The 20,044-nt window shown below is 38.0% G+C and overlaps 1 protein-coding gene across 1 annotated transcript in view; it reads right to left on the bottom strand.

The window, feature by feature from the left end:
* The window catches only part of LOC128235467 (uncharacterized), a 53,915-nt gene that overhangs the window by 21,860 nt on the left and 12,011 nt on the right, over positions 1–20,044 (bottom strand). The window contains exons 7-15 of the mRNA XM_052950285.1: positions 19,222–19,397; positions 18,906–19,017; positions 18,120–18,318; positions 17,669–17,762; positions 16,790–17,028; positions 16,364–16,502; positions 15,006–15,247; positions 14,115–14,358; positions 7,136–7,993 (exon numbers count right to left, since the gene is read on the bottom strand). Of these exons, the coding sequence (XP_052806245.1) occupies positions 7,136–7,993; positions 14,115–14,358; positions 15,006–15,247; positions 16,364–16,502; positions 16,790–17,028; positions 17,669–17,762; positions 18,120–18,318; positions 18,906–19,017; positions 19,222–19,397 (2,303 nt within the window). The remainder of the gene's footprint in view (positions 1–7,135; positions 7,994–14,114; positions 14,359–15,005; positions 15,248–16,363; positions 16,503–16,789; positions 17,029–17,668; positions 17,763–18,119; positions 18,319–18,905; positions 19,018–19,221; positions 19,398–20,044) is intronic.

Below are 20,044 nucleotides of genomic sequence, written 5' to 3'. Positions count from 1 at the left end.
TTGTACTTCTAACATTCCAGTACAATTTGTTTATTCAGACCATTATATTCTTGCAATGTGTAGAGTATACAATCATTTGAATATCATAAATGCTCAATTTTAATAATAAATACCATAAAACTTGTAATAGATACTTTGATTTTGAATTTCTCATATATGCTCCTGGACTGGTATTCATGAAACATGTTAAGATATTTCCTAACTTAAGTCATTTTCTTAGGTTAAGTATCTCACTGGTCGTATGGTATGATTATATCCGAAAATCTTTATTTCATTATTTTTTTGATACACATACTTTCATGATAAAAACATATTTTTGTTTTCCTATTTTGACCATAAACATTTAAGCAAATCGACTTAAGTTAAAAAATGACTTGTGTCACACTTAACCCATGACTAGAAACATAAAACTTTAAGTTTATTATTGTTAGTATTACAGCTTCTGAGATTTTATGTCCCAAAGGGTGATATATTATATCTGATCGTCTGTCCGTCAATCCGTTTGTCCCCACGGTTTCCAATCAATATCTGAAGAACGCATAGGCCCAGGGTTCTTAAACAGTGTAGGGAGATTGTCGTGGCAAGCGGCTTTTAGATTTTGAGGTCAGTTGGTCAAAGGTCAATGTCGTGGTGACCTTGAGTTATAAACCGGTCAAATTCAATATCTGAAGAACGCTTTGGCGCAGGAACTTTACACTTGATAGTATGATTTACCATGACCAGCAAATGAGCAATATTTATTTTGAGGTCAGTGGATCAAAGGTCAAGATGGTGGTGATCGTAAGCTGAAAATCGGTTCCCGATTCTTAGATTGCTTTGTAGACAGGTTGGTCAAAACCAGGAGATGAACTCTATTGCTTTTAAGGTTAGTGGGTCAACGCTCAAGGTCGTTGTGACCGTAAGCTTAAAATGCACAGTTTCCTATCCATTATTGAAAACGCTCAGGCATAGAGACCTCGAACAATGTAGAGGTTCCTCAAACATGAATAGCACCCTGACTTTTTTGACATTAGTTTGTCAAAAGTCAAGGTCGTGGTGACCTTGAGCTGAAGATCCAATTTCGTTCAATAAAAGGAGAATTTTTGTTTATAGGTATCTCAAACTTGGTATGCTGGTGAACTATATCTGCTTCCTTTAAGTCATGTTTCAAAAACATTCGCGTCGGTCGACTTTGACGCTTTGTATCAAACTTAGTCTTGTTTATTATATAGTATACCCCTCTCGATTAAGCGCCAGTCTGCTGGACGTATGAGACATTTATACTCTCGATTTCTATCCACCCATTTTACCTAGCTGCTTGGTCAGCAATTGGCCATATCAGAAAAAGCCCCTAGTTGGGCTCCAACCTTTGACCTCCCTCTCGGTAGGCGGACACCATGACCACGCACAAGGCCACGCATGCGGTAGTAATATTATCACGAAGCTCACAGACTTGTTCAGTCATCTCAAAGCACCTGTATCATGTTGTTATACAATTCCAGATACATATTAAAATATCGTTATTAGTTATTATCAAATTTTGGGGTAACGTCATTAATTTATCCTGTCACCTGCATACAAATCGGTCCAATAACAAGGTGCCGTGTAAACTTTAGTTTATTAGGATAGTAGACCACGTGATGTTTATCTACAGTCAGGTGGTCATGTGACCGCGAAAACGAACTTCTTTTATATATTCTGCAATGTCAGAAGAAAAGCAGAACTGCCGTTTCAGTATCTTATCAATGGACCACTAACAGCCGACCACAGCAATCACTCGCCCATAAAGTCCCATCATTATGCAAAATAATGACACTGGCAAAACAATCGACCTGAAATCTTCATGAGATGTGAAAATCTTACCCCACCCGCAAATGCTGGAAACTGTGAAACAGCATTCAACGATACTCGTCGATAGTTTATTCCATTTCTGTGGTGAATGACAAAATCTCACTTACAACAGAAATGAATGATCTCTTTGCCGGTGCAGTTATGATCATTCAACACTATCAACATCATTTAAATCCATTTAATATGTTGCGATTGTTTGTAAACACTCGTGATCTTGAATTTTGACCTGTGTACTGTACTCGGACTTGCGGAATAATTGTTACATCATCAGATAATGTTCAGAGACTGATCCATGCTTATGCACGTTTAAAAGTATTTTTATGTTTTGAATTGATATTGACGTATTAAAATGCAATGACTTTGAATATAAACGTACTAAAAAAGTTGAACAGTTTTACGAACTATTTTGGGGGCGATTTAAACATGGATACCGAGTGTGATGACGTCAACAGGGAAAAACAGTTGTTCCCCTTACTTTTAAAGATTCTTATTAATTTTAAGGTTTTATAGTGTTTAATTAAACAAAGTAACAGGATAAATAGAATACTAGGTTAGTGCCGTGGATGGAGAAAGTTTATCTGGCTCGGCTGCGGATTTTATCGGGTTCGCCTTCGGCTCACCCGATAAATTCCTCCGTCTTGCCAGATAAACTTCCTCCATCCACGGCACTAACCTAGTATTCTCTATATCTTTCAGTAAGAACTTTCTATTGGCTTTACGATCTCTCAACCTCCCCTTGCCTAATCATCTAATCGTACAAAATTCTACATAAAAGCCTCACCGAAGTAAGCAACATCTTGAAAGTAAATATGTTTAAAATAACGACAAAAACTAAAGTCAACTAACAACAACACATGTATTAACAATCCTATGCAGATATCAGCTGCCGTTGGAATGACCTTATCTGACGCGTATTTTGACTGCTATTGCCGTCATTTCCCTCTAAATTCCCTGATTGAGACATAACGATTAATAACAAACCATGGTTTCAATTAATAATGCAATAACTAAATTCCATTATCCACACCCAAATGCCAAATTGACCATTCCCCGTTCCCCGGTGTACCATTCAATATCACCTCCTGAGCTTTTAATTTGCTTGAGTAAGTGGGATCAATTAATATCAGAACAGAACAGAACAGAATGTTTATTATCTTATGCATATACAGCATATCGATGATTCAATAGAAAGTTTAGGCATAACGTCAAGAAATGTACAAATAAATATACACGATAATGAATGCATGTACAAAGTTAACGAAAACATTCAAGACAGTGCATGGTAGTAAACATACATAAAATAAGCTGAGAGCGTTAACAAATACAATTGACAGGACTGTGATTTGCGTTATTAAGTTATACTATTTATCAAATTAAGACGTTTAATAAAACATTTACACAAGAAATTAGATAAACTGTTTAGAATCGTCTTATTTTTAGTTGACAGTAACTCCACAAACTTAAACATGCTTGGTCGAATCCTATATTTTGGGGGAATAAACCTTAGTCTAAGCTCATTGTAAGCTTCACACTCGATAACGAAATGGTATTCATCCTCGATCACACCTTTGTCACACAATGTACACAGTCTATTTCTTCTTTCAATTCCTCTATGGCGCCCATGTTCAATTTCTAAACAGTGCGATGATAGTCTTAATTTTGTAAATGCATGTCTATGCTTCTTGTTTTCTATAACTGATAAATGTGGAGAGAACTCAAATACAAGTTTAACTTCCTTATATAATGCAAGAGTTGGTGAGTTATTTACAGCTAATCTCCAAGAAGTAATGTATTGATCCAACAGTCTTTGCTTTAACAAAACCATAAATACGTTTACATTCACAGATTGCGGATAATACCAAACATCATTAAAGCCGTTATAACACAGTAAATGTTTCGCTTCAATATCAACCCAATCGGTATAGAGAATGTCCCGCACAATGGAAATATTAAACAAATATCAGCTAGAGAAATATGCGGTATTCAATTAGGGTCATAGCGATCATGCCCCTCGCCTATGAGTTGCACCACATCGGAGCTCATTGAAAAGAGTTGTACAGAGGAGCGCGCTTTTTAAAAATCATTGAAATCAAAAGATACAGAAAATAGATATTAGGCGCCCAGCATCAGCAGGAATATACTGTCCTTATTATACCATTGATGTAGGATGTGGCGTATTATTTCACGTAAACGTAACCTAAGATACAAGACATAAGACACTTGTAGTAACAAATAATCAACAAAAAAACTGTCACAATATCTCACAAAATTTTAACGACGATAAAAGGATTAAAAATATTGAGCAAGGAAAGGCAACTTTAACAAGCTAAATTAACTCACAACAAGAGATGTTTGTCAAACATTATGCCCCCCACCCTGAGCGCCATGTTGTCAGGATTATATGGACATTTGAATGAAATATGCATGGACCAAAATGACAGCTGATTTGTCGCTAACATTGTATGCCGTTGAGGCAGTTTTAAGATTATGACCATTCAAAGTTTGAGGATATAGTGTGTTATGACCATGACCTTTGACTCTATGACCTCAAAATCCATAGTAGTCATCAGCTGGTCACCAAAAATCTAAATGTTAAGTTTGAGGGCCATGGGTGCAGGCATTGACAAGTTATCACACAGACAAGCATTTTTCGTTCAAGGTCACTGTAACCTTGACCTTTGATCCAATGACCCCTTAAATCATAAGGGGTCATCTACAGGTCAGACACAACTCCAAGTCAAGTTTGAGGGCCATGGGTGCAGGCATTGTCCAATTATCACTTGAAACATTTTCGCATTCAAGGTCACTGTGAACCTGACCTTTGACCCAATGACTCCTAAAATCAATAAGGGTCATCTCCTGGTCAGGCCCAACTTACATGTCAAGTTTGATGATCATAGATTCAGGCATTGTTGAGATATCACAGGGAGAAGATTTGTTAACTTTTTTGCGTTAAAGGTTACTGTGACCTTGACCTTGGCCTGATGACCCCCAAAGTTAAGAGGGGTCATCTACTGGTCAGGCCCAACCTTCATGTCAATTTTGATGACCATAGGTGCAGGAATTGTCGAGTTTGCTTTCAAGGTCACTGTGACCTTGACCTCTGATCCCTTAAATCAATAGGGGTCATCTACTGGTCAGGCCCAACCTCCAAGTCAAGTTTGAGGGCCATGGGCGCAGGCATTGTTGAGTTATCACTCGGGCAACCTTTTATCGTTCAAAGTCACTGTTACCTTGACCTTTGGCCCAATGACCCCTAAAATCAATAGGGGCCATCTACTGGTCAGGCCCAACCTCCAATTCAAGTTTGATGGCCGTGGGTGCAGGCATTGTCGAATTATCACTCAGACAACCTTTTACCATTCAAGGTCACTGTGACCTTGACCTTTGGCCCGCTGACCCCCAAAAACAATAGGGGTCATCTACTGGTCAGGCCCAACCTCCAAGTCAAGTTTGAGGGCCATATGTGCAGACATTGTCGAGTAATGACACGGACAACCTTTTACCATTCAAGGTCACTGTGACCTTGACCTTTGGCCCGATGACCCCCAAAAACAATAGGGTTCATCTACTGGTCAGGCCCAACCTCCAAGTCAATTATGAGGGCCATGGGTGCAGGCATTGTTGAGTTATCACTCGGACAACCTTTTACTATTCAATGTCACTATGACCTTGATCTTTGACCCGATGAGCCCCCAAAACAATAGGGGTCAGCTACTGGTGAGGCCCAACCTCCAAGTCAAGAATGAGGGCCAAGGGTATAGGCATTGTCGAGTTATCACTCGGACATCATTTTACCATTCAAGGTCACTGTGACCTTGACCTTTGGCCCGATGACCCCCAAAAACAATAGGGGTCATCTAATGGTCAGGCCCAACTTCCATATCAAGTTTGATGACCATAGGTTTAGGCATTGTTGAGTTATCACTCGGACAAGCTTTAAAATTATTTTACCATTAAAAGCCACTGTGACCTTGACCTTTGACCCGATGACCCCCAAAACAATAGGGGTCATCTAATGGTCAGGCCCAACTTCCATATCAAGATTGATGACCATAGGTCTAGGCATTGTTGAGTTATCACTCGGACAAGCTTTAAAATTATTTTACCATTAAAGGTCACTGTGACCTTGACCTTTGACCCGATGAGCCCTAAAATCAATAGGGGTCATCTACTGGTCAGGCCCATCCTTTATGTCAAGTTTGATGACCATACGTCCAGGAATTCTGAAGTTATCACTCGGACAAGCTTTGGTCTACCGACGGACCGACCGACCGACATACCGACATGCCTGTGCAAAGCAATATACCCCTCTTCCATTCGGAACTCCTCGGCCATTTTATCGAAAACAACCTCGGATGTATTTGGACGGTTTACATACTCAAAAAGTGGTACGTTTAAGTCCGCTGCAAATAGATCGCGTAGTAATCTTAATTAGTTGTTAAATTTTAGGACTTATCTCTTGGGAATCTTAATTATGTTTGCAATAATTCACTTCACTGGCAATCAATTTAAAGTGAGAGCAATGAATACAACTTTTAAACACTACAATGATATAATTCAAAAATTTACGGACTACTTCTACTGATGTAACGGCATACATCCGAGGTTGTTTTTGGAAAAAAATGGCCGAGGAGCTCCGAATGCACCTCTTCTTCGAAGGGGGGGGGGGGGCATAATAAAAATACTCTCTAAACAAAGCACAAAATCAAAATGAAAACACTCTCTAAACAAAAATAACTCACAATAAAAATACTCTCTAGAAAAAAATATCTCAAAATCTAAACACTCTCTAAACAAAAAATAACACACAATCCACAAAAAAACTACTATCTGAACAAAAAAATAACTCACAATGAAAATACTCTTTAAACAAATAATATATGACAATAAAAATACTCTCTAAACAAAAAAACTCACAATAAAAATACTCTATGAACAAAATTAACTCAAAATGAAAACATTCTCTTAACTATAAATAGCTTCAAATAAAGGTTATCCTAAAAATCACTAACTCACATAATAAAAGTTCAAAAATAAAAACAGTCTCTAAACAGAAACTCCAAATAAGATCTGGATGCAGGGTATTTAATATGTGCAGGCTTCAGTCTCATGTACCAAATAGCTTTGAAAACGGTTAATGTTTGCGGAGTATGCGTGTATTCTAACGAACTTACTGGCGCAGACACCTACAACATATAATGCCGTACACAAACGATCTAAATTCCGCGTTAAACAATCCGATAATATAAGGGTTAATGGTGTTGTTAAAGATGATGGTTCTAACTACGATTTTCAAACCAACGGACAACTCATGGTCCTGCTTCTTGTGCAACATCCGGACATAGAAATAACCAAGACAACTCAGTAATGAGGCAAATGTAATTGTAAAGGTCATAAGGGTGAGCTTAAGCTGAAACATTGTATTGTTGTAAATGGGGACTTTCTGATGTTTCTCTTTAGGTGGCTGTTTATCAACTTTTATCTCTGGAACACTCTCCGCATAGTTGCTTGTTTTAATAGCGTCAGTTGAAATCGCAGCTACCTCTTCGACACCGTTTGGTGTAGTAGCTTTTTCAGCGGTATCGGGAGTTGCAGTACCTACCTCAGGGATATCGTTTGGTGTAGTAGCTGTTTCATATGTATCGGTAGTTGTTGTAGCTACCTCAGGGATATCGTTTGGTGTAGTAGCTGTTTCATTAGTATCGGTAGCTGTTGTGGCTACCTCAGAGGTATCGTTTTGTGTGGTAACTTCCTCAGCGGTATCGGTAGTTGTAATAACTACATCAGGAACAGCGATCGTACCAGCTTTTGAATTAGGTTCCTTGCTCTGTTTTTGCTTCAACCTATAGGTTCCAGCTTTTATTTCAAGGCTCGTCGACGCGGCAATTTTTCTCAATGCAATTGGTATACTGCCGTATAAGACGGTCAGGATTGTAACACCAATGGTGATGACAGCAATGTCAAATATGTAATATATATCAAGTTCATCTCTATATATGTCGTTATTAAACAGGCATCGGTGACCATGCAAAGTAATGTTATTTCCTATTTCTACCTGCACAGGTCTTGATGCCGAAAACCAAATAAGTTGTGGTAGTGCAATAATGACGGACCATGCGATGAGGACGACCACGCTACACTTCGCTTTTCTGAGTGTGAACTTCCAGGAAGAAAACACGAAAACCACTTTACTGAATCTTTCAAAAGCCAGCGGTACAAGCAACCATAAAGAATTGGCTATTAATGTGTGCAATAGAAATCCATGTATTTTGCACAGAGCGTCACTTGTAAATGTTACACTGTTAAATGTTTCGTAGATTAAAAACGCACTCACGAATGACGAGATGAGATCATTTGCAGATATTACTGTCAACAAAAACGTAGATGTATTCGAAACCTTTCGCTTCTGTTCTGTTCTAAAAAACAAAAGTGCTACAGTATTTCCAAAAACACCAAGAAAACAAACAACGGCAATGAAAATGACTTCTAGCATGTATTCCTGAACTTTTTCGTAATTATATTGTTGGAGAGATGAATTCATATTGAAGTTTATCAATCAAACATAAAGTAAACTATGATCTCCGACTTCTAACTCAGATTATTGTTCAGTGACGAAACTCAATGGTGGTCTTCTAATAAGTCAGAATCACAAAGCATTAACGTTATTGGCTAGAGACATATTTGTATGGGAAATTGTATTGACCTTTCTGCATGAGTTTAATTTGCCCAAGGATTAGATTAAGAACTATATCGGCAGAGTGTAACGGTATGGCAGAAAGGTTTGTTCTGAATGATATGCTCAGTACATTTGAATACAACCTACAAATTTAGCAAATGAAATTGCAGATAGACAATCATTAAGTACTAGGCTGAATCATCAATAACTTTTGCGGGTGTTTCACGGTCCGCCTACTGTCATTCATCTAGTACACTCCCTGTGTCAGATTTTGCGTTGACAATGTGTCAGCTATGGAGGTTGTATTCTTAGTCATCTTAATGATCAAGAAGAGCTTGTTGGCTACGCTCACTCTTAATCATAAGGATTTTATTTCATGTCATATACTTATTACTGATATCAAATGTTCATAATTTTTGATCGTAACAGTATTTCTGAAGACTATTGTTCGTGTGTTTTTGTTTTTTTATTTTAGCCCGTGGTTCACGTTTCGTCGACAATATTATTGAACATTACTTTATTCCACGTCATAGAACGTAATGTACATGGATACTATCTCTATAGTCGAATGTTATTTACCGATTATTATTCAGAAATATGGCACTCTTCCATGGCTTGGAAAAGTTCAAACTACTCAATGCATTAAACCTTTATAAATAATTAAGTCCAAATAAAATGCAACCCTCGTGGGAAATTTATTTGATTTTAGCAACTAATGGTACAAAGTCCAGTGTTATAGCAATTCACTTCGTTCAAAGAGCTGATGCACTATTAATTATTATTATTCACTAAATTTAATTATCTGATAAATGTAATGCGAAATTTCTGACCCCCTAATTCATGAGAATTCAGAATGGTGGTGAATTCTTTCTTCGCGAAAGCTCTGAGAGAAACGAGATAAGAACATTAAGGAATGGAGATCATGCGAAAGCACTGAGAAGAGAGGTGAGTACATTCTGGAATAGAGAACATTCAAAAAGACTGAGAGAAAAAAGTCGAATGGAGAGCATGTGAAGCACTAAGAAGAGAGGTGAGTACATTATGGAATATAGAGCATGTGAAAGCACTAAGAAAAGAGTTACATTCTGGAGAAAACATTGAAAAGAGAAGTCAGAATATTCTGGAATAGAGAACATTCGGAAGAATTAAGAAGAGAGTTGTGTAAATACTAGAATTAAGAGTATTCGAAAGCACCTAGAAGAGAGGTGTGTACATTCTGGAATATAGCGTATTCGAAAGCACCTAGAAGAGAGGTGTGTACATTCTAGAATATAGCGTATTCGAAAGCACTGAGAAGAGAGGTGTGTACATTCTAGAATATAGCGTATTCGAAAGCACCTAGAAGAGAGGTGTGTACATTCTGGAATATAGCGTATTCGAAAGCACCTAGAAGAGAGGTGTGTACATTCTGGAATATAGCGTATTCGAAAGCACTGAGAAGAGAGGTGAGTACATTCTGGAATATAGCGTATTCGAAAGTATGTGACAACACAGGTCACAGTTTGGTTGTCATTTGATACACTTTATTTATACAGCGATGCGATCTGTCCTTAATTTCATTTTGACAAATGTGTATGCGAGCACAAAAGGACTAGAAAGATTCAGTCAACGGCAACCTGGTCGACACAATTTTGACGCGTAAAACATATTATAATAATACATAATGCGTAGGTTAAACGTTGTGGAATGTCTACAAGAATGTAGTAGTTCCAAGAAGTTCTTGTAATTGAAGTCAACCATCGGGACGTCCGTAAGAATAAAGACCGGTAATACCATTGAAACAGTTATTATGAAATGGCAGAGTTTTTTTCCAATCCGTCATGCGTTCCTCCGTTTTTCGTTTTCACTAAACACATAAAGTTGCAAATTAAGGTTAGGGCATCCGATAATATAGTAACGTATTTAAAATAGCAGCTCATAATGGTAATCTTAAGAATTTGTTTTTTTTAAATCTAGTACCTTAAGAACAACATATGCACAAGTGTGGATGAGTGTAGAAGACATTAGTGATATATCAATGCTAATAAAATGCTTACGGCTATGTTATGTTATGTAAGTATCATGTTTTTTTATACCCGGCTTACTAATTTCATAAAACATTATTGAAGTCAAATGACATGACATACATATGTTTGGTGTTTAATCATGCCCCCAAAATATAGTATAAAGTAATCGGGCTTTCCGTCCGTCCACCCGCGGTAGCCGATCAATAACTAAAGAACTGTTAGGTTCAGCAACCTCAAATCTGGAAAGCTTGTTGGTAATTGCCAGAAGAGGAACCCTTATGATTTAAGGTTAGTGTGTCAACTGTCAAGGTAGTGGTGATCTCGAAAAACCGTTTCCGATCCAAACTTGAAGAACACGTCCGTCCAATGACCTTAAACTAGGTAGGCAGCTTGGTAATAACCAGGAGATGAATCTTATTGATTTAGAGATAAGTGGGTCAAAGATCAAGGTCATGGTGATCTCGAAATGGAAATCCGTTTTCGATCAATAACTGAAGAACTCTTACGCCCATAGACCTCAAACATGGTAGGCAAGCAAAGGAGTCCTATGGATTAGAGGTGAGTGTGTCAACGGTCAAGGGCGTAGTGACCTTGGGCTGAAAATCAGTTTTCAATTAATTACTGAAGAACTCTTACGCCCATATACCTCAAACATGGTAGGCAAGCAAAGAGTCCTATGGATTAGAGGTGAGTGTGTCAGAAGTCAAGGGCGGGGTGATCTCGGGCTGAAAATCAGATTCCGATCAATATATGAAGAGTGATTACTCATAGGGATCTGAAACTAGGTGAGTGGGCTGGTAATGACCAGTAGACTAGGCCAGTGGGTCAAAAGTCAACATTGGGGTGGCCGTTAACTGAAAATCCGTTTCCAATCAATATAGAAAGAACGAATTGACATCCTTTCCATTTTGAAGAAGGTTTCATGATCAAGGCTATTTTCTCGTGCAATCCCAAATACTAATGGCTATATGTATAACGAGGCCTTCGCAGGGCGTTTTTCACATTTGTGTATTATCCCTTGTGTTGATATTTGAATTGACTAAAAATATTCTGTATTGACATAACTTTATACCAACTGTAGTTATAATGCCAAGTTAGGTTTTCAGGTAATGTAGGTATCAAAAGAATAAGGGTATTTAAGTTGTAAACTTTGCGTGGTTTAATATTATACCATTCGGTAATTATTTATTTAACTGCCATTGTGTCGATTATAATTTTCACAAATATTGTGCAAATAGAAGTCTTTTGTTTTCAGAGACTCTTAGTGAACACTCAACATTGACTGTCCGTTGACGCAATTCTTCATAAGAAACGTTTACTTTTTGTATGCTGATTTTCCGAGAGATAAAAAATGAAAAACATACAAATGGTAAGAAGATACTTAATGAAAATGAAGAAAAAAGGGGGGAAATCCGTGGAACCGGGGTCGTCGGTGTCCTTGTCAACCGCTCATCCTTGATTGTCAGTTTACCCCATTCCGCAGAATAAACGATATCATTTGGAAGAAAAAACATACAAAGGTAAGAACATACTAGATAAAAATCATGAACATGAAGATTATAAGTATCTTCCATGGCCGACAGTGTAAGATAGGTTCATTCCGAACCGAGCGTAGGGTGTTTTGCGGAAACGAGGTTTACCGAGTTTCCGCAAAACACCCTGCGCAATGGTCGGGATGAACCTATCTTACACGAGCGGCTATGGTAGATGCTTTTTCTCCCACCTCAGGTAAACAAAATTAAGTAAAAATGTAGTTTTTGCTGGAACTCTTTTGTGCTTAGTGAAAATAATTGCGTATGGATATGCGATAATTCGTGGTTGTCATGGATATGCGCGCAGTGACTCAGATTATGTTAATAGTCAAATCGGTCTTTAAATAGTTCTAAGGAGAGTGAAGCATTATCAGTGAACCAGAAAGGTGCGTGAAAACTGTTTTATGGTGACATTTGAAGCGAGAAATAATTAATTAGCATTCTAAATATTGCCACATGACAAGGTTTCCATGCTGCTACAGACGACAGTCTTAAACAACGGAGGATATTACAATGTGGTGACCATTAAAAAGGAGTTCCATACGGGCATTTAATTTTCGCCCGTGGGCAAGATAAGAATTTCTAGCATGGTTAAATTATTGGATCTACTTATCTGAGGTGGGCGAAAATCAAGGTTTTTCTCAAATTTGACCCGGTGACCTAATATTTTACCCATGTGACCTAGTTTCAAATTAAGACAAGATTTTATCAAGGCAAATTATTATTATTATTATTTATTAATATTGCCTCTATTTGTTCACTAGTTTTCATTAAGATTTGACCTAATGACATAGGTTTTAACCTCATGTGACCCACTATTATGGTCTACCAAGATTACATCAAGGGGGACATTCTGAACAAAGTCTAATCAATACCAATATTTCGTTCCGGACATGATTATTGATGAATGTTCACCATGATGAGGCAGCATATTGCCTCGTATATGTGTCCAATATATTTTCTGAGATTTGACCATGTGATCTAGTTTGTGACCCTATTTGACCTAATTTTAAAAGCGCTTGACACTTTATCAGGGGGAAATCTTACCGAATTTGAACATACCCTAATCGATCCCTACCAAGAAATGGTTCCAATGATATTGTTAAAGACAAAAATAATCTAAGATTTGACACCACATGACCCTTTTTCAAATAAACAGTTCATCAAGGAAAACATTCTGATAAAGTTTCATTAATATGGGCCTAAATATAATATATCTAGGATGTTCCAAAGAGTGTTAAAGATTTGACACAGTGACCTAGATTTTGACCCAATGAGACCTGCTTATTATAGGTCGAGTTTAACAAGGAAATCATTCTGACCAAGTTTGAACATTATCTGACTAATCCCTACCAATATATGGTTCAGGATAGAAAAAAACGGACGGACGGACGGACGGACAACTCCAAAATCCAGAAGTATCTTCTGTTTGGAGGTGGATAAAAAGAAATGCTTTTCGTCGTCAGCGGAATTTGAACCCAGGTCCTCGGTTTCTTTAGCACTGCACCACGAAAGAAAGATACAGGTACAGGGTTTATATTTAAATATAAAAAATCTCGATGTTTATATTTAAATATGCATGTTCATTGTGTAAGGTGGTTAACGCTAGTACAACAGGGCCATTCGACTGTGGCGCATCCTCTTTTCGAAATAACTGTACAAATTACCCAACGTCACTTCCTCGAATGTGACAAAGAGGTATACAATATGTGAAAAAATAAGTGACGTTTAATAAGTAATTTATCTGCGAAAAACGTTTTTTAGCCAATTTTATTAAAACTACATAGTATTTTTTTTTATTTGCTAGGACATCATTTTTCCAGTAATGGATGCATTTGTATAGTCGCAAAACAGCCTCAATGACTTTGTTTTCATCGATTAAGGAAAATGTAGACTATCGAAAAAAGTCAGACTTATATAAAAAAAATATATTAATCATACATTATGTTCAGTAACAACGATTTTAAATTTGTGTCTGTATGATGGTTGAAAAAGGCAGAAATATAAAGGAATTGTATCACATCTGCAAATTTGGAAACATGTCAACTATCACTGACTAAAATGCACCACAGCTGCAGCTTTCTTCTTCATCACAACAACGACAACCACTATCACAGCAGCAGCAACAACAACCCCACCAACCACGCCGCCGACGATGACCCAGATCGACGTCCCCATGCCGCCTCCTGTCTCGTCTTCCGGTGGCGTAGACTTGGTAGGAGAGATAACTTGGACACTTGCGGCACACTGTCCTAGATTTCCAGCTATGTCGGCAATGTTCAGGGTAACGTCAGAATGACAGCAGTCCGTACTGTGAAAGGGGAAGATGGCAAGCAAAGATTAAAAATGTATACATTTGTATATATTTATCGAAAGTGTTAACAGTGCAGCCAGAGTGCAACTTTAAGTGAAGTATATTAAAGCTGCACTCTCACAGAATGGACATTTTGACAACTTTTTTTATATTTTGTCTTGGAACAAGCCTATTTATGCGAAGATGCATGGAATCCAGTGATATAAGACTGCTGACGAAAAGTCAGATCGCAGATTTTCATATTTAAGTACCAAAATTGATGTTTTATGCGTTTTTCTTAAACCGTTAGTAACCGTTAGTAACGCTTGAAGCCATAAGACATTAATTTTGGAACGGAAATATGACAATCTGCGATTTGATTTTTTGTCAGCAGTCTTATATCCCTGGTTTGCTGATATTTACGCAAAAATGGGCTCTTTCCAAGACAAAATATAATAAAGTTATCAAAACGGTCAATATGTGAGAGTGCAACTTTAAAATATTAAGGCGCCACCACTTTGAAGAGGTACACAAAAGCCGCACACGATCGTCAAACACATAATTATTTGTGATAACGTATCCGTTTGTTGGGTTGACTTTATAAACAAAAGTAAAAAAATAACCCAAAATAGTCTTGAAATGAGAATAAAAACGTCTTAACTTACTTTACGTAAACAGTATTGTTATTTCTGGTAATGTTTGCGTCTCTTCCGCCGCCGACGGGAATTATTTGCCGGCGACCAAAGCCCTCAGACCCTACATGAGCGGTAAACTTCCAATCTACATCTTGGCATTTAACTGATGACGTATCATTCCCGGGTGACGTCAAATTACAAACACCAGAAACGTCAGTTACGTTGCACGAAATACGCGTCGTGTTAACGACGTTAATGCTTCCCCCGTTTGCCTGTAAAACAGTTTATATTTCGAATTAGGAATGAAGGCCGCGAAGGACAGATCACAATATGCCATATGGGTTATGATGTTTACAAAATTGGTATGCATTTTTTCTAAAATTGTATTATCTTCAAAGTTGATGTTTTACATCATATATAATTATATATACCTAGATGTTATTGTCATAGTAGAGAAAGAAAATGGCTTTCGGTGTGTATGAGCTACATGGTGTTGTAACGCCATTGTGTATTTCATTATTTTGTTGGACAAGCATTACGGAATATATATCCAATGGTAAACAACGTGTCACAAAGCTGCCGTTGTTTTTCAAAAAAGTAAAATGCATACAGCAATTCTATTTCTTTAATTTTGCTTAAAATGGTGTCTTCTTTTTATTAAAAACAATTAAAACAAGGATTGGAAAAGAAAAACGTACACAATAATGTTTCATGTGTACATCAGTGTGTGTATACCACGTGATAAATTGCGTCATAAATGCTACGTCGGAAGACAATATTTTGATTTAAAAAAGACTTTAAACAAAGATAACTTCACTATTTCTTCACCATTTTAAATTAAACATAGCGCAGTCTACGCTGCTTACGGAGCCCCACCTTCGGTCTTTTACCAGAATTTGATGGAGAGTTTAGTTTCTTAACACACTTTGACAAACCTTTTCACAATACGGCCCTCTGACGGAGCACTGTCAAAACATTATTTTAAAAACAGGTTTGTCGAAGTGTTTGATACCTCATCAAATTTTGGTTATAAAACAAATGTGGGGCTCTTTAGCGGCATAGACTGCCCATTGTTTCATTTAAAAAGGTGTTGTAAATAAAAAGTTATGTTTGATTTAAGTCTTCATTTTAAGCAAAGTTTTGCCGTCCGACGTAGCATGTATGACGTCATTTATCACGTGGTATACACACACTGTACATGCAGTCGAAAGCTTTGGCTCGATTTTGCAAATTTCAAAAGAAGCGCTATCGCATTATCTCGACCGAACGTTCATACCACATAGCGATACGATGAATCTTAAAAGACGTTGCAAATCGTAAAATTGATACGATGGCTTCCTATTCAGATTGTAAATGTAAAAATCATTGGAATGAATTGATCGTAACACGCTTACCAATGTCTTTGTTTTGGAGCACAATGCAGGGCTCGGCGGGACGAAGCCAGCCGTAATGGTGACGTTACAGACGTCAACGTTCCCCGCAATGTCCACCACCGTCACCTTGGCGTTCTGATGACAACAGTCTGCCCTGAAACACATTTGCATGTGTTATAGTAAAGATTGGTACAAAAATACAAAAAAGTAACTTGTACAAACACATAACCAACGAGGGAGCAGCCAACAAATGCAGGTGGGTAAAGAAGGATACAAGACGCTTAATTTTATGAAGAACGGTATTGAGTATGAAGACTTTGTCATTTCTTTCAACATATGTCCGCAATACTTGGGATGAATCGTATACACGGAGTACTGTGTTCAGACTGTCAAATGTATATGGTATGAACGACTTGGTATTCCGGGTCAAAATGAGTATACCGTAATGTTGTCTGCACAATTCCATCAGCTATTTTGTGACCAGGACTGAATGATGACTTTGTGAACGTTGACTTGTTTCCTGCACCGGAAGCGAACACAGAGTATAATCCACTACCATTGTCCCCAACTTCCGCTTCCATATACCACGTGTCATTTACGCATGCGCACACGTCAGCACCGAGGTCACATTTTCCGATGACCTTGGTGACTTTGCATTCGGGCGAGGTGGAATCGACAACCTAATCGGAATTAAAGAGACTAGACAGTAGATGGTCCAAAAATAGGCAAATAAAGTATTTCCCTAAAACAAGCCTATAGTTTCGTCGCTTTCCCCATTTTAAATAGCGCATATTGGTTTCCAAGTTTAGAGTGTGTATTTAGCATGTGAACGTTACGTAATTAGTACAGATACATATACCGACGCTGTTTTTAGATTTACTGGTATTTACGTGGTAGACAAACCAAATGAATTTCAAATTGGAAAAATACCTAAAAACTGCAAAAGGTACATGTGTCGCAAGCGATGTGATACATCAGTAAGTAAGATTCAATGCGTTGTACACAACGATATCATATTTTGACAATTTCCATTTTATCTTGCAATAGTATCATCTGGTGTCTAGTCCCTTATAAGGGTAGTGTAGAAGTTGAATTATATCTAAACTTCCTTAATACTGTCAATACATATCATCCATTACAATTCAAAGGTCAGAGGGGTTTCATAGGGACTGGTTACACAATTTCACATACGAGTCCAGCACTTTTAATGCAAGCAAGATCTTTCCTCACAAACTATACAGTAGACCAGTCTGAAAACGCATCATCTGCTTCAAGAGAAAACAGAGAGCCACAACAATTTTGTTTACTAAATATCTATACCTTGACGACTTTCTCCTCGACGACTATGCGGCGGACACTGAACTGTACTTTGTTGGCTGGGGCTCCCACTGCCCGGGCCGATATTGTGACGGTGCTAAAATAGACCGATCAGAGATGAAATGAAATGCGCCGGTCAAAAGCCAACAACCTATTGGACGAAACACTTAGACGGAAATCAGGCACCGTAAATAATTAAACTTATTGTATAAATCAACCAACAAATCGCGTAAATCGCGCGCCCGTCAGTCTATTAAGAAAGATTACGTTATAAGTTTAAGTGTAATAGGTGTGCGTGTTTGTCATGTATGAGAATGCGTTTGCAAGCACAACGAAAGGGGTCATTCTATACGAAAATCTGGGGTGGGGTAGGGATGTTTAACTCATTCCTACGAGATTCCTTCGTTTTTTTTTCTTGATAATACACAATTGATATTGTTTTACTAGTATATACCATGTGATGCCCTTGGTTGGCCCAGCTCGAAGAACAAAGCGATCGGTGGCGTTGCTATGGGCACTGAGCGTGTGTGTATGTGACGTAGGGCTCTGGGCAAATCCCTGGTCGTCTGTGATATTCACCACGACTCTTGTGTCGGTACCAACGTTACTAACGAGGTACGGAATCGAGATACTCTGGTTTACGTACAGGGACCCTTGAAAAATACACATCCGCGTAGTTATAACAAACGGCATATCCTTAATCCATGACTCACTATCTGCCACATTCGGAACTCTTCGGCCATTTTCTACGAAAACAACCTCGGATGTAAATGGACGGTTTACAATGTCAGAAATCTGTACACTATAATTACGCTGCAAGTAGATCGTGAAGTAATTTCAATTCAGCAGTTAAACTTAATGACTTAACTCTTGAGAATCTTAATTATGTTTGCAATAATACACTTCACTGGCAATCAATTAAAACTTAGATCAATAAATGCAAGCCAAAACACTACATTCAAATAATAAAATTATTCAAATTTTAAGAACTACATCTACTGATGTACCGGCATACATCCGAGGAGCTTCGAATGTTTCTGCCAATTAAAATTTGTTTTAGGACAGTGTTGGCAGTGAACTTTAATTTTAAAATGACAAGCTGATCGAATGTTTTCCTACATGCCGACCGCCATCATAGGCTACTGGACTTTGCAAAGGGTTAAAATTATTACAACAAAACTAACATCGTGCACATTAAAGGTTTAAAAACCTAAAATAAAACCGGAAACAGGTCACTAACCAGATGTTGGGAGCATAAGCAAATCTATGGACAGTGTGGCTACCAGCTGTGGACTGAGACGCCTGAAAGGATGGCCGGCAGCGTCAACACCCTCAACCGCCACCTTAAACTCCTGAAAAATTCCACTACATGTTATATTCAGATAACAGTTCACATACCGGAGCCGGACACAAGTTTTATGTATATGTACTCAAGCCTGTTTCAAATTCCCTGAGAATATGATTGTACAAGTCCGTTCTTTTTTATGGAACATGTATCCTTTCTAGATATACACGTGCATATAGTTTGCAATATAATGTTTAGAAAAGAAACATACGGATGTGGGTATGACGACGTTGGCCTTGAAGAGTGTCCTCCCGGAAGTCCTGCCACCAAGCTGCTGCAGGCTGGAGGTGGCGAGAGCCGCCCCCGTTGCATTCAACAACAGTATCCGGTCCACGGACGTCAGATTTCCGGCCAGTGGGACCTTCACCTGGACAGTTGTGTTGTCACCTGGGATATGGAACTTAAATACAATGTTTTACTTGGGTAACTGTCTTCAGCAAATTCTTTATTTCTCCTTTTTTTCTATTAAAATAGTCGAGTGGGAGTAACAGGGTATAGTTGCGCTGAGTTGTGCCGTTCGAAGTGGGGGTCCGACATGCAATTCGAAGTGTGTGTGTGGGGGGGGCGGCATGCCATTCGAAGTGAAGGGAGGGGGGGGGGGTCCCACATGTCATTCGAAGTGGGTGTCCGACACATCATTTGTTTTAGTCGCTTCGCGTTGATCTAACCTAGATGCCAATCAAATCTCCACCAAGAGTCTTTTAAGCGCAAATCTTCTTTACTTTGATGCATTATAAAATTAATTTAGAATCTTGAATTGTGTTTTATGTTCTTCTTTAATGTTGATTTAGGTGCGATAAAATCTTTCAGAGCAGTCTTAGCCTTTATAATGTTTACATAGATTTGGTTTGTGCTAAATGGATTAACCATAAATATCATTAAGACTGGAGTATTCTTTTGCATTATAAGGCCTAAATAAAATCGTAATTTGTTAGAAATAAGCATTACGTCACAAAAGCCCTTCGCTTATGCGTAGAATTGAATGTATATATACAGCAATAGGAAAGAAAATGTAAATATTAGTTTGAACGTTT

This window comes from Mya arenaria, chromosome 5 (assembly GCF_026914265.1).
Source record: "Mya arenaria isolate MELC-2E11 chromosome 5, ASM2691426v1".
NCBI classification, from domain to species: Eukaryota; Metazoa; Mollusca; class Bivalvia; order Myida; family Myidae; genus Mya; species Mya arenaria.
Note: the sequence above shows the minus strand (reverse complement) of the source record. Positions and strands in the feature narration are given on the sequence as shown.